Source organism: Lepeophtheirus salmonis, chromosome 13, assembly GCF_016086655.4.
Source record: "Lepeophtheirus salmonis chromosome 13, UVic_Lsal_1.4, whole genome shotgun sequence".
In the NCBI taxonomy this organism is placed as follows: Eukaryota; Metazoa; Arthropoda; class Copepoda; order Siphonostomatoida; family Caligidae; genus Lepeophtheirus; species Lepeophtheirus salmonis.
The window spans coordinates 26,946,036-26,969,830 of NC_052143.2; the positions used below are offsets into that span (position 1 = coordinate 26,946,036).

The window sequence follows — 23,795 nt, forward strand, 5'->3', positions numbered from 1 at the left end:
CACAATTGGTAATTATAATGCTACACCCAATGCAACTACCCCCGTTGTTGTGACCATTTAAGCAGTTGTTTTTGCCTTTTACGAGTTTTCTGAACACCATTTCTTGGAGCCTATCAACCATAGCTAAGCCTTAAGTGATAAAGGAGTAATATTTATTGACTGTGTAATATTGGAAAACCTAATGATCATACCCAAGTCTTTAAGTGAAGAAACTAGTCTCAGACAAACTAGTTGCAAACCATCCAAAGCTACTACCCCCGTTGTTGTGACCATTTAAGCAGTTGTTTTTACTATTTAATGAGTTGTGTATCATAATTCTTGATATGTTTAGCTAAAATAGAATCATATTTTAGGGTTAGATTTAAAAAAAGATTGAATACTTACTGTTAGATAGTACAAAATTCAGAGTTTCATTTCGAAATTAGTAAATATTAAATACTTTTTACTGATAACTTGATCGTCATTTGGTGTGGACGACTCAAAACATTTTTATATGTATTTCTATAAATGACATCAGAAGCAACATCCTCCATTAATTTAATGATGGCTCCTCGGGAAGGGATAGGTTTACTCGTGTATTTCTCCATAAATTTTTTGAACATAGATGATTAGCAATTGATAAGGTTATATTACATGCAATAAGCATCTTTGTGAGAGCAGAGTTAAAGTCTGACTTTTAGATGAATATCCATGCTCTTGATATGAGATGAGGATAATGAGTGGCGTGTAATTCTAGACAGGGGACTAAAGGCACATTTATATCGACAAATCCGACAAACCATCTGTTTCTCATCCGGTAAGTATTTTCCAAATTCCTGGGCCTCCATTTTCATAAATCCGAACAGAAGGCGACGTTATTTTGGCATTTTATTCAGTTCTCTATCGACTATCACCATCTAATATTATATTAATATTGAATAATAAAGGCGGGAATGATGACGTTCTTGATTGATAGAAGAAGATGTATATTATTTAATCAATGATGCCATAAGTATTTATTCTCTTCTGCTCGCACGCTTTTGTATTCTTACCAAAATTATCACCCTTAATTATAAATAAGGGGCATAATTTTGGTAAGGATACAAAAGCGTGCGAGGAGAAGGGAAGAAATACTTAAGGTATCATTATCCATTTACTAAAATAATAAACATCTTCTATCAAGAACCTTATGAATTCACCCCCTTTATTATTCAATATTAATATAATATTAGATCCTGATAGTCGATAGAGAACTGAATAAAATACCTAAAATAACGTCTCCTTCTGTCTGTATTTCTAGAAGCGGAGGCTCAGGAATTTGGGAATACTTACCGGACGAGAAACAGATGACTTGTCAGATGTGTCGATATAAATGTGCCTTTAGTCCCCATCTAGAAATAAACGCCACTCATTATCCTCATTTCATATCAAGAGCATGGATATTCATCTAAAAAATCAAGTTATACATCAAGTCAGACTTTAATTCTGATCTCAAAAAGATACTTATTGCATGTATCCATTGCTGATCATCCTACGTTTAAAAAATTTACGGACAAATACACGGATAAACCCATCCCTTCCGAAGAACCATCATTAAATTAACGGAGGATGTTGGTAATGATACCATTTATAGAAATAACCCTATTGTAAATTGTGAAGTTGAGATAATTTTCAGTATGTTTTGAGTCATCTGCACCAAATTACGATCAGAGTTATCAGTAAAAAGTATAAAATATTTACTCATTTCGAAATGGAACTCTGAATTTTGTACCATCTAATAGTAAGTATTCCTTTTTTTTGAAATCTAGCCATAAAATATGATTCTATTTTAGCTAAAAATATCAGGAATTATGATACACAACAAATTAAATGGAATTGTTGAAAAAGAACGAATTTGATTGGTTGAAAGGGATTATATAAAAAAGGAATTAAACACGTTGGTAACCTGGCATCTTCTAAACAACTTTTCCGCAGTATTGTACTAATCATCATCATATCAACTTCCCCTTACTGCTCCCTCACGTGCATCATCATTATACCGAAGAAAACGTGCCTTTTTTCATGGGTTTCTAACAACGGAGGTAGTGATGTATGGAATTATGATTTGGAAAATATAAGTTTATCTTACCGTTTTTGCGAGTTTCTCGTGCCCATTTCGTTCTTTAGGGTAAGTAATCTGCCACTCTAAAACCTCCCATCACATCAACAACTTAAAAGTCTTCAAGAAACACAAGATTCAAGGAGACGAAGGATAATTATACGCTTCATCATTCAATTTGGACGTAGCAAAGTTATTTGTGTCTTTTAACATCCCTTTAGATGTTCTGGATCATCCCAATTTCTCCGAGTTTATTGAAAAATATACTGGAAAAACTTCTCCAGGTCGATGGGTCTTAACAACTTGGTTGTGGAAGTATGTCTAGGAGTTTTGAATAGAATAGAAGAAAATGTGGAATAAAAGGATATTTTCGTTGCACTAGATGAAACAAGAGGTCATCAAGGGAGAGCAATGAAGGCAACTTTGATTGATATGCAGATTGCAAACGCAAACAATGTAAAGAACATCCTCATCAGCTCAGTTTATAAGTTATTGGGAGAACTGATGCCGCTCGTATTGTCTCAAAGCAGGAGAAGATCTTCGAAAAAAAATCCTGGAGTTGATTCATATTACTGTGTATTGCTCATAGATTACATAGAGTTGTAGATACGGTTCAACAAAAGTTTACTCTATCGAACGAACTTATTTCCAATGTGAAGAATATGTTTTTGAACTCCGGAAGAAGAATGAGAGTATTTACTGCTTCGTACAAAATTCCCCTCCCACCATCACCAATTATAGCAAGACAAGGAACTTGGTTAAAAGAAGTGGAGTACTACAACATCACAAGTTATTGTTGATCACAAAATGGAATGAATGTTTTGTTATCATTTAATTGTTAACAATTAACAATATTTTTTAAATAATTTGTTACTTCATTGCCTAATTTCTATTCTTTAGATTTCGTGCCAAAGTTATCTATTCATCATTTATGGTCAGTGGTCACTAATAAGTTATGAGTACACTTCCTGTAATGATGGCTTTGATTTTTTCTAACTAACAATATATTTTGTCTTGCATAAATTTACAGAATATAATATACATTTATAAAGTTATATATGGGGAAGTTATATATTAATAATATACAACAATCCCTCTTCCTTCATGTGTAAATAAATAAATAAGTTAAGTTAAAGATATATTATAAACAATAACAATATTCTTTTAATTAGGTTGGAATCGATATTTACTTTGAACTCTTGATCCAGATACAATTGCACCACTGTCATATGTAGTTATTATATTTTTGAAGTAATTTCCATGGACATTCAATGCATCGATGGGTAATTTATTCAGTTCAAATTTTTGAATAGAGTTGATCATCAAAATGGAGTTTTCTTTTAGACCCCTCTATACTCTAGCATAGTGGCCTCTCTTACCACATCCTGTGAATTCGACGCGTTTTATATGGCAAACGTTCCCATTCTTATGAGGAAATTGGAAACCACATTGTCTACACAATCTTTCTTGGCTCTTGATCCACGATCTCCTACAGCTTTGACTTCTTCGATATATATTGAATCCACATGACTTTGTATTTGCGATAACACCCTTTGATACTAAATCATTTAGACTATTTTGATTATTCTTTGCCGTATCTACTATTTTCCATTAATGTATACTGCACATATTTTATTTGCACCATCAAAACATCTTAATTTCGCTTTTTTATACTTACGGACGGAAGATGATTATATATACTCTTTAAGCACTACCGAATGCACGATGTAATAACGGGATTCATGTTCTCTAATTAAATTTGGTCTTACGAGTAACAAGGAAATTGGGAGTGAGACTTGAAGTATTTAAGAGGTAGCATTGTCTATATTTGTAGTACAGCACGAATTCAAACTTATTAATGGAATTGATATTTGTGAAAGTAACTATTCCTAGTAGTGATTCGTGCGTTATAGGCATTAAGGGCACTAAAGGACTCTTAACAAGGAAAGGGTTTACTTAAAGTAGGAGTTGAATTTAGGAGGATTGAACACGAAGAGTTTCAATGAACGCTTTTGGGTGAATAATATATTTTTCGTACAATATATTTTGTCTTACAGAATATAATATGGATTTATATATAGTTATTTATACGAAAACTATATATTAATAATATACAAGACGTCCCTTAGGATGATTTCTATTTTAGGGGCTCACAATATACCATTGCGTCATTGCATAATATGATACTCAACTTCCTCCTCGCGAAGTATGAGTATTTCGACCAAATTTAAGACTATTTTTCTCTTAGACTTAGATTGTTGTGACACATTTTTCTTTATCTATATGGTTTTACGTCCTCATCTAAGGAATGAACATCTACAGCCTCATGCAAAAATTATTATAGTTTGCATTTAATTTACACACATACTATTTACGATTTGTTATATCCACCTTGTATATTGATATTCGTAACCATAGTTTTATATTATGACAATTAATATTTAATACTTTTTTGTATCATACAATAAATTATAACTAACATTAAGAAATTTTATTGATAATATTATTTTGATTAAATAGTACCAAGGAAAGCAATATTTGGATGAAGGAAAGCTTCTCTTTGTAGTAAATTTTTAGATAAGTTGTAATGTTAAAAAAATCAGGCGGTATTGGAGCTGTTATATTTATGAAGACCTAATGATGAGTTTTTGAGCTTGGTATGTTTGCCTTCAAACCACATGAAAGTCCATATTTTGTTCAGGATTTCTCTGGAAAGGAATTCCAGCCCAGAAGTTATTTTCAGTATTTTATCTTCTTGCCTGTAAAATATTAATTATTTACTGATTACAATTAAAAAATAGATTTAATTATATATAATTTAAAAATAGTCATTTTCGTGTTATGTGTCTTAAATAACAATAATAAATGTGGTTTTTAGTCTGTGGGCGAAAATGATCTTGCATAGTGTAATCAATAAATACACAACCCAACCTGCAGGCTAAAAGTATATTCACATATAACTAGACTCTTATTATAAAAATAGATTAAATCTACAAGTTACATTTCATACTGCTTCATAAACACATATTATATTTAAGATATGGAACTTTTGTGAAGATATGGAACAGTTCACAAATGATTTGCCTAGCCCATAAATAATAAATAACTTTTATAACTATTTTTTACTTCATATTTCCTTTTTATAAGTATCAAACATGCATTATGTGATTACATGTACTAGTATCAACATACATATTATATATAGGCACATTGTCCAAGTTGCAACCAAAAAATGAGATGAATAATTTTAACTGAAGGATTTAAAGTACATTGGAAAAGGCTAATGATGATCGATATCAGCCGATCGATGGCAGCTTCAGCCCCTATGTCTCTCTCACAATAGAAATTCCTAAATCAGGATGTTAGTCATAGAATTTTGCATGGAAGAAATTCGTTACCTCCCATCAACTTCACAGAATCACTGAAGTATTTTAAAAAAGGGTGTTAAGAAATTTTAACAAATATTTATCATAATTGTTATGATTCTTGCAAATTGTTAATTTGCATGTTTACTGTTGTTTATTAAAGATGGATATTTCGAATATTAGTTGAAATTCTACACTGGAGCATTAAGTATAAACTATAATGTTTATTTATGTACTTTTTACGCAATTGCTCCGGTTTATTTATATATATATATGCTCTATATAATATATAAACCAAATAAAGAATGTTGAAAAAAAAAAAAATACTTCAAACACTTTCTGTACAGTATTTCACTTGCCCAGTTCTAATGTGAATCTTCATACTTCGAGTATGTAGGTCTCAAAGGCAGAAATTTACCATATATTAAATTTTTAGAACCTGAAAGGGGAAAATGCGTCCAAAGTGACGGAGAAAGTTTACGATGTAGACGGGGGCAAAATTATTTGTTTTCAAGTTCGATTTTTTTTTCGCCACAGAATTTTTCCTCAATGGTGAACAACTCGACCGTTTGAAACTGGCGATCGAACAGAAGCGGCCTGCATTGGGGAATAAGCGACAAGACATCATCTAGATAACGCCAGGACCCACACATTTTTGATGACGCGCCAGAAGCTCCGGGAGCTCGTATGGGAAATTCTTATGTATCAACCCCATAGTCCGGACCTAGTACTTAGTGACTATAAACAGTTCTTGTCTATATCAAATGCGCTTGGAAGTACAAATTTGCAATTTGTACAATTTATTTTGACAAATTGTAACTCGTGCAAATATATTTTACTGTATGAATTGAGTAAAAAAGAGACAAGGAACGTATAATATTGTTGTGCTAGTAAAATGTCATTCATAAAAAATATTTGATTGCTTTATTAGGCATCACTTATCAGTGATACATAAAAAGAATCATCGACAAAGCATAGTTCTTACAAAAAATGACATGAGTGATTTTTCATTTAAAATCTACTCAAGGTTTAACTTAATGAATTATATATAATTATATGAAGCTAATAGATGTGAGATATGTGGGAATTTCCCATTATTGTAGAACCCCGAAAAATCCTTGTAGAGAAACCTTTAGTGTGTACTACACTATAGAAGATAGATGAATTTATATAAGAGATCATTACCATATAGAAAAAATAGATTATTCCCAAACTTGGTCTATTAGAGTTGTTTTTTTCTTTCTTTAAAGTAGTTTTACAAATATATTATAGTATTAAATGCCTCATAAAGGATACAAAATCACCATTAGAATGTGATTTGATAAAAATCTCCCCAAATTTATAGAAAATTCATTTACATGAGCTTTGTGTTCCATAACCTTCTAAAGTCAATAACTCTCCCGGTCAAAATAAAAAGGTTTTGTAATTTAAAATCTGTTTTGCTTGCTTGTATAAGTGAAATATAATTATAAACGATATTGTGAAAGCACGAAAATTACTAATGTGCTAATACACACATACAAGAAAAATTTATATCACTTAATTTTAATAGGGAGAGTTGTTAAGGCTTTTACGCAAAGTTCATAGAAATAAACTGAGTGTACATGCATAATAGATGAGATAAATATAGATAGGTCTTGTGTAACAAGAAGGCGAGAGTGAGACATACTGTGTTTATCAATTCAGCCCATTTTTAAAATCAGCTGCCATGATTTGGATAGGAGAGGAGAGAAAATGAATTACTAGGAATGAAATTTGTGTATATACAGGACATGTTAAAAAAAAAAGAAACCCCAAAATTAGCATGATCACCCTGATAATTTGAGGACTGTTTTGGAGATCAGCTACAATTAGCTGTGACAAAAGATGAGGGGGAGAATGAAACAAACTAGGACATAGGTAAAAATTACTCCGATGTCGATCCCCAATTCTACTTATAGTCCAACAAGGGCTTACAATTATAACTCCGCAACAAATCCTCAGGGGTATACTACGTTTGTATGAGCACACACAAATGTTCATTCTGGGTTTGAATATGTACACTATAGCTGGTATGTTGTATGTATTTGAAAAGGATGTTTACTACTCAGAAATTAAATAATAAAGACAACTGCTAAGGAAAAGAAAATTCATTATTTAGATTACCATTTCCAAAAAAACGAGTCAGCCAAAAAATTCATAGGATTTACATCACCATGAATTACTGATATATAAAGAGGAGAACCTTCTACATTATTAGCAGTAGTGCAGGGAAAATATAATAATTTAATTTAAACTCCTATATAAATATTTTATTATACATCTTTAAATCAATTTACACCAATAGTAGGCGAGGATTTTTCTGTTAGAGAGAGATGTTAACACACCCACGATGAACAAAAAAGAAGAAATACTTTTTTTTAAACGCAATAAAACACAATAAATGTATAGATTAACCTCAAATATGTATATTCAGGCACTACGTATATTATCGATATTAAAGTGGAAAAAAAGTATGTGAGTGATATGAAGAAGTAGTTTTATCGAGTTTCTAATCATAATTTTTATAGTTGAAGGAGCCATTACTCGTAAGCCTTCGTGTTACTTTGTTTCTTTCGATCTTCTCAATAATAAATCTATATTACGATCTAAAATGTAATCATTTATTTATAGCCCTCGTTATTGGTCAAATATCTTTCTAATCTAGATATAATTTAATTGGCTAAAAAGTTTTTAAAAAATTAACTATTTGTGAAATTGATAGACTTTAATTTATAAATATTATAACAGTTTGAAGTTTTGTATGTAACTGGCTTTTTGGACAAACATAAATTAAAGCTATTCATTTTATTTTGTTTAAAATAATTTTCAATTTTTTTTATAATAGCTAATTTAAGTATAAAGATAATTTTTTTAACTTATAAGTAGTGTTGGTAATCATTTGTATTTTTTACCTTGCTGGTTTTTTTTTTAAAAAGTTAGTTATTGTTTATTGTCTTTTCCTAAGCTATGGACATTATTATTTTTAATTCTTGAGGAGTGAACTTCCTTTTCGACAACATACATTATTCAAGCAATAATTTATATACACAAAAGCGGATGGAAAATTCCTGTGGGCTCATAAAAGACGGAGCAAAACCTTGAAGATTTGTTGCAGAGTTATATGTGTAAGTCCCACTTGGACCACTTTTTATTTAGAAAAATAAACATTATTCTTGACGAAAAGCTTGGAGCCTTTTTTATCTGTTCATATTTAATACAGCTCTATGCATAGTTGAGCAATTTTATTAGAAACAACACATGGCTGTAATTTTAAAATGAGTTCAAAGTATCTAATAATAATTATTAGTCTTTTTTATTATTTATGTAAAATATATTGTTTGTTTTATTTTTATGGTTATATGTAAACTCTAAACTGGCAACTTTTAGACAGCTGAAATTTTGCATGGAAGACAATGGCGCACCATGGATTACTTAAAATGTAGCTAAACTATTTTCTTTTAAAATCTTTTTTTTTTTTGATTGATTAAATTATTTAATTTCATAGTTTAGGTGAAAAATGAAATACTCGTTTACTTAATTTATCAGAAGACGCTCTTTTCCGATAAAAGCTAATTATGATAAACTGCAGAAGGAACTGACAATATAATAACCATGGATACTCCCTCAAAAAATGCATTATTTTAAAAATTGTTATTTTATGGATGAATTATTTATTATTAATTTGAATGGCTCTATTAACAAGATTGCGTTTCTAGTGTCTATCCAGATATTAAGTAATAAATGGATACACAGACCAAAGATGGAGTATGATATATTTTAAAGCATGCTCTTGTATCAATAATAGTAAAATACATTATTTTTTTAAATTTTAACTGGTCCAACCGCCAAGAAAATAATAAATTAGGGAGCGTTAGGAAATTAGATTAAAATAATTATATTAATATGTGAAAAGGTTTTTCAACAATCGTCGAGCACTTCTAAATAATACCAGTTGGCCATAATAATATAACAGCTAATGATGCGCCATTTTGGCTTCTTCGATTCCTTTCCAGTAATTTTGATGTCAAATGTGCACCGCGCGCTGGAGGTCAATAATCGAAAATCGGGATACAAAAATGTAAACGTCGAGTCTGACCGTCTTATAAAAACTGCTACGATTGCCAAGGAGATAAACACTCATGGAAAAAAAAATTAAAGTATAAAAAAATATCTTTTAAATATAATGAATTTCTAATAGATATATTTTTTATTACATACACCTATAATGTATTATAATCTATATTATATGGATGAGGAATTGAAGATAAATTACTCAATCAAAGCAGCTAAATAGTACAAGCTTTCATATATCCTCCTTCATGTACTGTGTACCCTCCATATTTAAATTAGCATTAGAATAGGGAAAATATCATAATTTAATTCCGATATATATTACTTAATTTCTCATATTCAGACAAAATACATCAATTGTGAGCAGGAATTTTTATTTCAATGAGAGATGTTAACACCACATCAATTTATTACGAAGAAAGAAGAAAGAGCACACGTAGGAATAAAAATATGATCCATATATTATGTATTTTATAACTTGTTAGCATATATGTAGATGCCATTTTAATAAACCCTAATGGTAAAGGAGACGATCAATAGAGGTGTATGAAATATAAATGGAACAAGGTACGACGTAACCCAATGGACAACTAGCTCGTTAAAATAATTACCTAGAACTCAATGAACGTAGGTTCGTATCTCGGTCATTCCTAACGAATGAAATAACTTATGTATATGGACTTCAAAGAAAATTCCTATGGGGGATGGAGAAAAAGTAATACTATAACGTTTACTTATACTTAATAAGTACAACTCTATCTGATTAATTAAATAACCAAATAAAAAATGACATGTAAACTATAACAACCTGAAGAATGTTTGGTGAAAGAGCAGCTTCGCTATCATGAGTTTTCATGAGATCACCTACAATCCCTTAAAAGAGAATAAGGAAATAAACAGAAATCCCACTCCGTACATACCAAGGACATAGGCTAGAATTACTCTGATTACAATCCTCAATTCTACTCAGAGTCAAACAAAGGCTTACACTAATAACTTCCAGTCAAATCTTCTGTTATTTTTGTTTTTTATGAGCACCCACATGAACTACCATTTTTTTATTATCCAATAGATTTTTCCCCTGGTTTGGTAAGTGACCACTACAATTTTCGACTAATGGTAGTATGTTCTGAAAGTTTTTTTATGTGCCGACACAGTCATTGCAAAGTATCATTCCCTATCGATGGCATCGTTTACAACAAATAGATTTTCCACGATTTGTTTTTATATAAATATACCTAATGCTTGATTTCCAGTTAGATCCAGGTGTCTTTAAAGAATCCCATGTAAATATTCAAAATACACCCAATTTGTTTTGTTCAATAAATTATGGTATATTAGTTGTATTTTTTAGGAATATGTGTAAGTTTTGGTTTTACAAATCCAGTTTCATGTCCATTCAAGCATTTCAATAGATCTTCTATTTTTAGAATTTTGCGAAATCCTCGTTTTTTGCCACTTCATCGATACACTTATAAACAATACTAATGGAGCCAATTCTTCTTTCAGACTACCTTTATTCAACACCATTGCAGTAATAGCGCCTCTTGACAAAGTATACTATACAATTTTATATACTAGGATAGTATAAATGAGATCAAAATAATTTATAGTAGTAGAACTTGAAGAGTGGACAGTTATTCACGAAGGAATATAACAATATACAAATAAATCTACAATTTAAATTTACCCTCTAATATTGGAAATATTCCCCTTTCAACAATTGTTGAATAGATATGCAAGCCGCACATAGTTATCTAGTATTTGAAACTGTTGTTTCAAACACTTTTTGAATATTTAAAATCACTCAATTAGTTAAAATATCTTTATAATTCTCTGTCCGAGAAGATCATTTTTTTTTGTACGGTAGTGTAGCAATAAAAAGTAATTTTACTCTCTAATTCCCGGAACAAGTATAAGTATTGTTTCTTTTAATCAATTAGGATTTTCAAGATTTTCCACGTGTTTTCCATCGCAGTACACTATCATAATTGGTGGGGATTCGAGGAACTTCTAATTTGTTTTCCAATACTGGTAAGTATTTCAATATGATATTTATAGAGATGAACATAACTTAAATTATTCATCTTTACATCAGCGTTGCTTGTTCTGGTCAAAACTGTGACTAAACCATTATTCCAGACTAAAAAAAGTTGAGATTTTGAAAAACATCATATGGCCAGACATCTGTAGCTGCATATTTCACAATTTACCGATATTTTATACCTTAGAACATAGTTGAAGATTAGCTGTTACTGCACAAGAAAGAGAGCTGATCTACTATGAATAAGAATTTTAAGAAAATTTTTGTGATTGTCATGGAAGGGTATAACTTTTTTTTTTAAACCTTTTTTTAGTGATCGTCGGTATTCATGCTTTATCACAGAAACCTTGCATTCGATTTGTCACACATTGGGCTGCTACATATTTCACTTCTTCATTCACTCAAGGGAAGTTTTCGACTTTAATACATTAAACGTTTGCTAAATAACATAACAAAACTTCCTTATAGCTTGGTAATTTTGATAATTACGTGATTTTCACTAATAAACTCAAATAAAATTGCATTTGTATGCATATATGTACTATATTATAATGTATTTATAATACTATGGTCAACAGGAATACATTATTAAATAACTGGCACTTTGAATTTGCATACTGTACTAACTGATAATTATATCACCGATACTAATAATCCTTTGTTATAAAAAAAATATGACAAATAGAAAACAAAGAACAGATAATTTTCTTCTGTAATAACACCGATCATAAGTAAGAATGTGCTAGCTTAAGAAATTTGCCATTTTTTTATGAAATTCCGGATTTAGCTTCATTATATTGAAGTTCTAGAGTATGAAAATGTCCTGCAAGATCGAAAGAGGCAGGGACAGAGTGATCACCCTATCAGACACTCTTTTCTTTTTTGCCTCCATACTGACAAGTGTTGATTTATGAAAGTTTTTTATTGTTCATTAACCGGAATAGTCCCTACTTTTACTTACGCAACCTAGTAAAATTACAAAAGTAATCCAGATTGATTTCAAGTCAAGTCAACGATTTTACCACACACGCTGTCAGTATAACACTAGCTGCTTCCATACTATTCAGTATACAGGGTCATCACAACTTCTCCCCCTTCTAAGAGAGGACAAATACAACTGAATATATATTTTGAATTAAATACTTTACAAAGATTTTATATAATAAAAGTTTTATTTTTTCAAATCAGTTCTATCCGAATTGATTTTTTTTTCTTCGAATTTATGTTTCCATTATTATAACCCAATAATAATATTCAGTTTGTTATGAACATTGTTTATTAAGTGTAATTAATCCACAATATCATAGTCAGTAGAGGATTGTGGAATTACATGGCGGCGACATGAGGTCTTAACGACACGATTACCAAATCTCATCCAAATACATTTCCATATATTCTGCTGAATTTTGTAATAATCCGTGTAGGGTGGTACAATAACTTTGTCTAGAGTTGTAATATATGAACTATAAAGAGTTTGTGCTGATTCAAGTTGTCCAGTATTAAGAGCTTCCTGTGCTCTTTCAGAAATATCTTCTGTTTCGGCAATTTTTTTTAAAGCCTAGAATAAAAGTTTAGATCATTTAAAATAATACTATATATAGTAGTAAAATATTACAAGAAGAATTGGAATAGGAGTTCCGCAGGAACATTTTATTCGTGGAACATTTGCTGATGTTTCAAATGGGACTCCTTCGCCACATTCTTCACAGCGGAATATTAATGAATCTCCATTCATTTCATGCATTAATGGCCAATTTTCTGTACAAGGGATACATCTACAATCAAACCAATATTGTGCCTTTAGTCTTTCCTGCAAAAGGATAAAAATATATGTTTAAAAAAAATCATAATAATTAAAAGAAATTATCTTAAGATAAGTACCTGGCGTTCAGCCTTAGGAGAATGGAAAAATATGGGTCCATAGTTTTCATTTATTTCGTCGCCTTTATAAATATTTTTAATTGCCTGAACGCAAACAACGTCCTCAACATAGTACCTTACAACGCTTGGATCACAAGAGTGATTAAACATGGCTAATGTGGGATAAACTCCAGCACCAATGAAAACAGATTTGGCCCCTTCTTCTTTGTCTTTTGCGACCATTTCAAACTTGAAAAGTATAATATTGATGAGCAATAATTCAAAATAGCATTCATACATGTTACTTGAGCAATTTCGTGTGCGTTGAATTGATAAACCTCCAGAAAATGTACGAGAAGGGTTCCAATATATTGTTCATCTTCAGTCAGTATATCTTCAGGAATTGAAGAAAAGTCAACTTTGTTCCCTCCAAAATATCCTTGACTTTTTAGACATTTAAGAAGCATCACAGCCAACATGGATCGATGGAACATATCTCCTGTTTTACGTTCGGAATGATGAGTTACCAGGTTATATAAATTGCGATAGTCATCTGATAAGTACTTTTTTTGATTCTACAAATCAGATTTTGTAGTATTTTTTAATCAAGAATGGAATAATTATGCTTACAGTGCCATCTTTTGATCCGGATATTTCATCGTGGTTTGAGAATAATTCCTTATTTTTGAGAAAGAAATCCAAGGGTTTTTGTGAAATAGTACGATAAGCCATGAAGCAAACAATACTCATTCCAGATGCAATGAGAAAATCCACTACTTTACATTCGTAACGGTGGTATGAAGAAAGGGCTTCTTTTCTGTGGAATGGATATTTTTGGATTAAAGATATATATACCTTTACAAATAATTATTAATATAACGATACCTGCATCGCATACTGCAAAACATGACTTTGGTACAGTCTGGACATGGGAGTGGATTTTTCATTATTCGAAAACAGTTTGTGCAATTACTTCCCATGTAATCGGGTAGCATATGAGAAACAATTGATTTTTCGACACATATATATTGGCCTACTCTGATATCCTGTTTGGCGATAGCATAACGACCTCTTCCTGATTCATACCTAGAGATGAATATTTTTAATATACAGTCAAATTTATAGGAGTTTCAAGAGTTCTTTTACTCTTAATTAAATACTGGGACCGAAATCCAGTATCTACATATGTTGGTTATAAATAATAAATAGAATCTCATCTGGTATGACGTAATGATGATGTTTCTCATTTCAATCAAAATGGTTCAATTTTGAAGATAAAAAAGTTAATTTGAAATTAACGAAAGTAATTTATGTAGAGTCATATTTTTATCTAATTATCTATTAGAAACTTTTAGAGAAGTTACAATTAATTGTAGATCTGCTCCACCGACACTGGAATGTATGTACAACTGGGGGATCAAAACTATATAATGGTGACGTCATCACCATCTAGCCCGTAGGATTGGGGGGGGTATGACCGATGGGCATTTTTACAATTTTGACAGAAGGTTTTTTTTTATATAGAGCCTGACTTGACAAATAATAGGCATTTTTTATCAAAAGAGACAAAATACTTTTTTTAATGTTCATTTAATTGCTTAGATGGAGTTGATTTGATGAAGTATAGGTTAACAATACACTATAATAATTACTCCAGCGGACCTAGTAATTGTCTTTGAAGCCATATACATACATAATGTATAATATGTACTTTTCTAGGAGCGAGTGAATATCAAATCTCAACAAATTGAGTTTAAGAGAAAGTTTATCTAGAACACATTGTCTATTGAGCTACGTTGCACCACCTTTTTTGAATAGTTTTAAATTTTTTTAAATAGTAAGAGACTTAGTTTGGTCGAATAAGCATTTTTTTTTTTTTTTCCAAATTATAACATTTATATATTTTAAGACAAGATAGAATTTTTATATTGAGATAACTTTAAAACTTACAAAAAGTGGGGGACAATAGCCCCTATGGTTCCGGCACCAATGGTCTGCTTTCATTACTTATACTCTTAGAGGTACATATTAGACAAATTTAAAAGATATGTATGATAAGATGACAACACACGTAAATAAAAGCTAGTCACATCTATCAGCATCACTTACTCACCAAAGTTTCAGTCATTTTGGATGTGCAGCTATTGTATAATTCGTTTGAGTTAGTTGATGGGATTTTTTTTTTTTTTTTTTTTTTTTTTTTTTTTTTTTTTTTTTTTAACATAGTCTCCTTTTAACACTTCACCCTTCTCCCAGTGAAGTTACAGGCGGGATGTATTAAAAAGACAGGATTATCGAGGTGTATAAAGTTAGAAGATAACTATGTTGAGAAATAAAAATTCATGATTTTTATTTTTTCACAAAAACACTCACATCAAATCACTCAGACGACTGGTACATAACAACTGCACGTCCAAAATGGCTGAAACTTTGGTAAGTATCTATCAACAGATGCAGAGTAGTTGTAAATAGCATTTATTTACGTGTGCTAACACCTTCACGCTGATGTCACAAACTTTTCATAGCACCCTAGTAAAACATTGACGAATTGAGTATTACCTAAACTCGACAGCTTTTGACATTGCTGGATATTTAGAATTGCAATCCAGTTTTGGAAGTGCAGGTCTTGGGTACATATCAACATCCTTTTTATTAAAAACATAATTGGACTTTTGAAAGAAGAAAATGGCTCTTTGAAGGTCTTTTTGGATTTTGGTTTTCTTATCTGCATCCAATTTTGCATGATCCAATGAAGCAAGCGCAGTTTTGTAAGCCTCTTCAGAATCTTTCATTTGTTTATACATCATCAAACATTTTGCCTATTTTTGTATAATTATACATAAATAACATATTAATGACATAGAAAATATGCATACCTTTCTCTCATAAAGCTTATACTCTAACTCCTTTGGATATCCAGATTCCAATGCAAGCTCGATATCTTCAAGTGCTAAATTATAAGCTCTTAATGCAAATAAAACCGCAGAACGATTCGCCAAACATAGACTTAATTCTTTACTTTGCCCCTTTTCATTGGTTGGCGCAGCTATGACCGCCTGTTTAAGATGTGATTAAAGATTATTTGTGCTACGTAAACATATATATCGTGGTTACTTGAGTGTATAGGTAAAGAGCATCTATATCCTTTTTATCTTGATAGGCCTTAGTTCCATATTCTTTTTTAATTTTAGATTCGTGAATATTCTTTTCGGGATAAAACTCTTTAATGTTAAGAGCATTTTTATATTCTGGAAGCGTGTAACAAAATCTATCGAGTAAAAATATTTATAACAAATAACGAAAGAGTAGAAATATCTAAAGCTTACTTGAATAATCCGACTGGATCCTCACGTAACTCCTCTATCAAAGGAATCAATTTATCTCCTCCCTCATTACACACATTTTCAAATAACTTTGGGAAGAATCCGGAAGGTTTCTTTTGCTCCTCAAATTCCTTGAGTGTCACTCCAGCAACCATATTTGTATATCATATATAGTGTAAATTTTTGTTTATACAACAAGTTCCATATGTTTCTTTCTTCAATATGGAAAAAGACGGAAAGAGGATAAATAGTAGAACCTATGTAGTTTGTGACTTTCTACCTCAAAGCTTTCCGCCAAAAATAGAATTCAGGCGGTAATGTGTGCGAGCGTGCTGGACATTTAAAAAAAAGTAATTCTATAGACTATAAGTGACTAGCATGTACGCTTTTGACATATAAATATAGAATAGGGATGGATGATATTTAAAAATTCAAATACTTTCTTTTAACAAATATCTACGATAAATTTATGTTTACTTTTTTAGTTGTATCCCCAATTTGGATAACAAATTGAATTACATTAAGAGAATGTAAAAAAGTAACTACTACTGGGTTATAAATATATACGAGTATTTACCCTCAAAAATTGTCATTATATAAAAAGGAGCATCAATCAAATATATTATTTTTATATGAATTAATAACATAATATTAAGTCTAAAAAGCCCCTTGTGTCATTAAATTTATGTAATATTGATATTTAGTATAGAAAATTGCTTGGATATTTAAAATTGGCAATTTGCTCAGAATCAAATTATAAGTTTTTATCCTAATCACTTTATTTATTTATGAATCAATTTTATTTATTGACAAGTTTTGCCAATAACATTAATATTTATTTTGAGAGAACTGAATTGCTGTAGCTGTTATCAGAATTTTAATGTATTACCTATGTTAATACATTATTTTAAAACATCCCTAGCCTCATAAGTTGTACGAGTGTTTCTGAATAAAAAATTTACAAATCATCCTATTTCCAGTTTCTTCATAAAATAATATATATTAATAAATTGTTACTAAATATCATGTAAACAATTGTCAAGAATAGTTATTTATAGACTAGGGACTCAAAACTAGCAGGAGCAACTACAAAAAAAGGCAAAGCGTGTACAATCTCCTCCGCGCTGGTGCCAATTGTTATGTATTGTCTTTTATTTACTTTTAAATCATGAGTCATGACTAAGGGTGATAATTTTGGTAAGAATAGAAAAGCGTGCGAGGAGAAAAGAAGAATTACTTATGGTTAAGGGTGATAATTTTGGTAAGAATAGAAAAGCGTGCGAGGAGAAGAGAAGAAATACTTATGGTATCATTGATTAAATAATATACATCTTCTTCTATCAATCATGAACGTTATCATTCCCGCCTTTATTATTCAATAATAATATAATAATATTAGATGGGGATAGTCGATAGAGAACTGAATAAAATGCAAAAAATAACGTCGCCTTCTGTCTGGATTTCTGAAAATGGAGGCCTAGGAATTTGGAAAATACTTACCGGATGAGAAACAGATGGTTTGTCGGATTTGTCGATATAAATGTGCCTTTAGTCCCCTGTCTAGAATTACACGCCACTCATTATCCTCATCTCATAACAAGAGTATGGATATTCATCTATAAAATCAATTTGACGATGAATACATCAAGTCAGACTTTAACTTTGATCTCACAACGATGTTTATTGCATGTAATATAACCTTATCCATTGCTAATCATCTACGTTCAAAAAATTTATGGAGAAATACAAGGGTAAACATATCCCTTCCCGAGGAACCATCATTAAATTAATGGAGGATGTTGGTACTGATGTCATATATAGAAATACATATAAAAATGTTTTGAGTCATCCACACCAAATGATGATCAAGTTATCAGTAAAAAATATTTACGAATATCGAAATGGAACTCTGAATTTTGTACTATCTCACAGTAAGTATTCAATTTTTTTTTAAATCTAACCATAAAATATGATTCTATTTTAGGTAAACATATCAAGAATTATGATTCACAACTCAGTAAAGGGCAAAAACAACATCTTAAATGGTCACAACAACGGGGGTAGTAGCTTTGGATGGTTTGCAACTAGTTTGTCTGAGACTACTTACTTCGCTTTAAGACTTGGGTATGATAATTAGGTTTTCCAATATTACATAGTCAATAAATATTACTTTTTTATCACTAAAGGCTTAGCTATGGTTAATGGGCTCCAAGAAATGGTGTTCAAAAAACTCATAAAAGGCAAAAACAACTGTTTAAATGGTCACAACAACGAGGGTAGTTACATTGGGTGTTGCATTATAATTAACAATTGTGTATATCCATCATGATCAAATCTTTTTTGATGCTCTTAATAGGGAGTAATATCGCCGGACATTACTACATAATTAGCTTTTGCTCTAAATCTTTACGATGAATTTATTTATAACATTTTTTTATTAGTATATTTATTGTCTAATTTTATGATTTTGACATTTACTTTATTATTAATAATTAGTTAGATCTCATCGGTAGGGATATATCTATCCTGTGCACAATTGTATATAGCAACTTCCACATGAAGAAGAGGGGTGATTATCTTTTTGATTAAACTCCACGTCTCGCTTGTGTATTGCAACCTAAAGTTATGACATATTTAACTGAATTCCGATGTTAAAACAAGAAAAAATTATCTGGATCAATCTATTATTTCAATATTCTGTATTTATAATTTATTAGTATTAATAGTTATATGACTTTAATTGCTTAATTTTGTATATTTAACTTAAATGTTTAATGCTTTATTTTTTAGTGTGTAGATTATATTTAATTAAAGCCTTCTTTTTTAAACTTTGAGCTTCAAATATATTTCAAATACTCTACTTTGTCGTTTCATTAGCTATTATTCTGAGAATAAGGTTCATAATGAATTACAATTTCATGGAGTGTGACGTTTTCAAATCTACTGTAACGGATAAAAAACGTCGAAGTCAATTATACATAGTACATCTTCATTAAACATTTTGCTAATAAATACTTTTGTTATACCCTCAAAAATCATAATAAAGCAGGCAGATGATAATCACATCAGTATTTTAAACAATGATACCATATGTCTTTTTCCCCCCTCCTCCTTGCACGCGTTTTTCTCTACAATATTATCAACTATAGTCATGACGTAGGGATTTGTTTTAAATAGATAGGTAGGTACCTTGTGTTTTACGAGTTTGTATATTTTAATAGTCAAATGTATGTACATCCTTTTAAATGTAATCCCTTACAGAATATATGTTTTAGATTGTACCCCCAATCCAATGGTGTTCTAATTGACTTTACTCCGGTCCGTTGCTTTTGTCTGTAGGTGGTGTTCGTAGAACATTACACCAATGTAAAGAATGACTCCATGAATCGTTGCTATCTACATCCTGACTACCTACAACTTCAAGAAACCCTTGGACTTTGCAGTTCTGGTTGTCTTGGAGAAAAATGTCTTAAACACCTCTCATTTCAAATTTAGATTCGCTCCGAGCTGCCATCATGACAGTGTGGTACGCCATGGACACACCTTTCATCTTCAAGAGCTTCCAATCTTTTTGCTTTCAAAGAAGGACATATTGTATAAAAATTATAACTATGTACCTATAGTATTTTAACATATAACATATTGGATTTGAATTGTGTTATCTTGATTCTGTAAAAATCACGTTTTTAGTAATTTAGTGAAGCTACTACAATTTTTGGGTACCCATTCTGTATACATTAGGCAGCTTTAAGATATTTTATCTATAAATCACTTTTTCTAATGTCTCATAATACTATTTACATATTAGGGTGTAAGTTATTTGACTTTTTGCAAGAAAAAAAAAGTAAAGATATGGAGATTTAAAATTATTCGTTTTGATTAAAACAAATTGAAACTTACTTATTCATAAATTTTACAAAACAACTAACATAAGAATAAATATATTTAAAAAGTAAATAACTGAATAATAGATTGTTAGTACATTTATATTTGATTGAATTCAAATATCAGTATTTATCATTTGCATAATGTGTTATTCAATGCACATGTTAAGTTTTTTATTTATTTATTTCTTTCTTAAAGCCATTTGATGGAGTTGTATCAAGATTTTTTGGAACTTTGTTCGTTTTATATAGTAAAAGAATCAAATTGACAAATATGTTCCTTTAAAATATAGCTCTTTGTCGTATAATTGAATACTTCCGATTTATTATGAAATCATTAAATATTATGAAAATGTGCTTCATTTTGATATTATTCCTTTATTTAAATAAATACATATCTATTAATTCGTCGATGCCCTCCACCTCAAACGACTTCGTGTGTCATTTTTAAATAAAATATGATCCTACTAAATTTTAATGCTTATTTCTTTCTATATCGGATAATTTTTTAATTTATTTGGTAAAATTCCCCTGTTTACGGTTTTTTTCACTTTATCACTTTTTTGTCAATCTAAGTAAACAATAAATCTACTTACAAATGTTGGTATTTATCAGTTTAATCGTTCGGTAGTGATAGGATAACAAACTGACAGATATACAGAAGGCTACATTTCCTTAAAATACTATTATCATTTTTATAGACAGGTAAATACTGAGTGCTCATAAAAATTTATGAAAAAACTTTTTAATAAAATTCATTGACTAAACTAAAAAACTGTAATGTGTCATTTACGTCCTGATATTAAAATAAAATCATATATTTTAATTTAAAAACTTTAGAGCCATTACACCATTAAGTTCTACCTCTAAACATTCATAAAAATGGTTCAAACTTTTTTAATCAAAGGAACACTTATAAACTTCCATATTTTAACTTTTTCTCAAAAAGTGGGCGTCATTGAAAACCTAGTGTGTACAATTTAAATAATATATTATTGAATGTTTGTTCAATTGGATCGATTTTTTTACAAAATAAAAGAAATTATAATTTTTTATAACTTGATCATTTTACCCTTTATTAAACAAATTTATAATTGCCCATTATTTAGATGGTTAAAACTTTGAAAAAAAGATCAAACAACACTAACCCTCAAATACTTAAGATCAAGAGGTTAGAATGAGTCATGTTATATAAAGGATTTACCATGTAACACTTTATAAAATACTAGTGCAAATACCCGACATTGCCCGAATTAATAAAACGTCGATGAACAAACCTACTTTGATGTATTCCTATAGAAGATAATCCCCCCGCCCTCCAGTGTTACTCTCCACTTTTTATGAGCTAAGTCACACTTAGTGATATTCTTAGATGTTTGTCTCTCCAAGAATAACAATAACATCTTGAGAAAATTAAAATATTTCTCAGGTTGCCATCAGCAATAAAACTAAAGAATGCAAAGTTTATACAACCCAGAATATATGGACTCCCTTTTTTTTTATATGACATTATGACTGGTAAGTTAAGAAGTTCTTTGCTCTCTGAAGTGCTCCCTGGGAGAGCCCTTGCTACACACATACGCTCGTTGCAATACTTCATGTAAAGTCACATTCATTATCTTATATTTTATCAAATTGACTTCTTTTTTGTTTTATTTTTTAATATAAAGTGATAAGTCAGGGAGTACTTTAGTCTCCGTAGGGATCCCTACTTAAGCTACCCGCTCGTCTCTAAATTTAGTCTAAAGTCACATTCATTATTTTATATAATGTACTTCCCTCTTATTTTTTTTAAATGATCTTTAGCTAAACACACTCGTTGTCAAAACTGAGCCCTCAATTTTATACGACACTATACAATATAAAGTTGTATAAAATTTGAGTTTACTTAAACGCTAGCGAGATTTAATTCAATTTGACATACCATTTTTATGCAACTTTATACATATACTGCCTTTTCTTAATATGACACTAACTCTGGATTACAATTTTATTAAATTGATTAAGTGTCTTTACAATCCTAAGATACCCTCAAAATAACTTTACAGAGTACATTCATACAAATAAACAAACTTTGCATTATTAAGATAAAAATGTCTCATACAAAATCTATTGAGTTTCAATATCAGCGAAGACATTATAGATCAAATCATTAATTTCTATAAGTATCTAAAATGTAGGGTCCAGGGAAAGTCTTGTTAAATTAACGTTACTTACTAAATATAATAATTAATGAATTATATGTAAGGTTGCAATATATTATGTTTAAACTCTAGTTGAGTCGAAATTAGATATAAAAAAACAGATTTGAACAAAAATAACAGTTTGTTAACCACATTTGAAGCCAAGAGAGAGATTATAATCAAGGATTACCTGAAGGGCAAATCTCGACCAGCTATTTTGATGAACCTGAAGAGTCTATAAGTCAACCCCATGCTCATCAAGAAAACCATTGAGAGGTACGAGGGGACTCAATCTATCAAGAACAGATCCAGATCAGGCAGACGCCCAGAGTTGTCAAGGTAAGGATTACAAGAAATCCTAGGAGGAACCTCACCAAGATGGCCAAGGATTTCAACATGGGTGCAACAATTATAAACTTGGGATGTATCCCTACAAATTGAAGAGGCAACATCACCTACCAAATAAGGTCAAGGCTAAAATACTTGAGAGAAGCAATGCCATTCTTCAGAAGCTGAGGACTGGTACAGCTCCCAACATTGTATTCAGTGATGAGAAGATTTTCCCCGTGGAACATACTTTTAACTTCCAAAATGATCGGATTCTAGGCAAAAAAGGTGAGCTCGGTGAACATGGAGTTAACCGAGTACAGAAGCCACAGTCTGTGATGGTTTGGACGGGTGTGACTTAGACAAGGAAGTCCCCCTTGTTTTTGGTGCCGGCCGGGATGAAGATCAACAACAACGAGTACGTCAGCAACATCCTGGGGGAAGCTTTTGTTCCCTGGGCCCAACAACCCTTCCAGAATGAGTCATATACCTTCCTACAGGATGGTGTCCCGTCCCATACATTCAAAGTGACGCAGCGGTCGTGTGAAGACAATTTGAGTGGCTTCAAACACAAGACAGAATGGCCCCCTCCAGCCCCTACCTAAACGTCATTAATTACTTAATGTGGTAAAATATTGAG

At 30.8% G+C, this 23,795-nt stretch overlaps 1 protein-coding gene and 2 long non-coding RNA genes across 3 annotated transcripts in view; 1 reads left to right on the forward strand and 2 right to left on the reverse strand.

Annotated features, from left to right (window-relative positions):
* Positions 1–4,553: 4,553 nt before the first annotated feature.
* On the reverse strand, positions 4,554–5,553 carry LOC139907039 (uncharacterized). The gene is made up of 2 exons (XR_011783350.1): positions 5,270–5,553; positions 4,554–4,836 (listed from the first exon to the last, which is right to left on the reverse strand). It is a non-coding gene; the product is annotated as an uncharacterized lncRNA (long non-coding RNA).
* Positions 5,554–12,731: 7,178 nt separating this feature from the next.
* On the reverse strand, positions 12,732–17,093 carry LOC121127779 (SET and MYND domain-containing protein 4). The gene is made up of 10 exons (XM_040723263.2): positions 16,765–17,093; positions 16,553–16,706; positions 16,315–16,494; positions 15,998–16,257; positions 14,324–14,524; positions 14,069–14,255; positions 13,744–14,013; positions 13,460–13,687; positions 13,194–13,388; positions 12,732–13,136 (listed from the first exon to the last, which is right to left on the reverse strand). Exons 1-10 carry the CDS (start codon positions 16,914–16,916, stop codon positions 12,867–12,869), a joined length of 2,097 nt encoding a protein of 698 aa, XP_040579197.1. The 5' UTR covers positions 16,917–17,093; the 3' UTR covers positions 12,732–12,866.
* A 913-nt stretch (positions 17,094–18,006) lies between these two features.
* The window catches only part of LOC139906922 (uncharacterized), a 29,686-nt gene continuing 23,897 nt past the window's right edge, over positions 18,007–23,795 (forward strand). Inside the window, exon 1 of the long non-coding RNA XR_011783129.1 lies at positions 18,007–18,692. This is a non-coding gene — a long non-coding RNA (uncharacterized lncRNA). The remainder of the gene's footprint in view (positions 18,693–23,795) is intronic.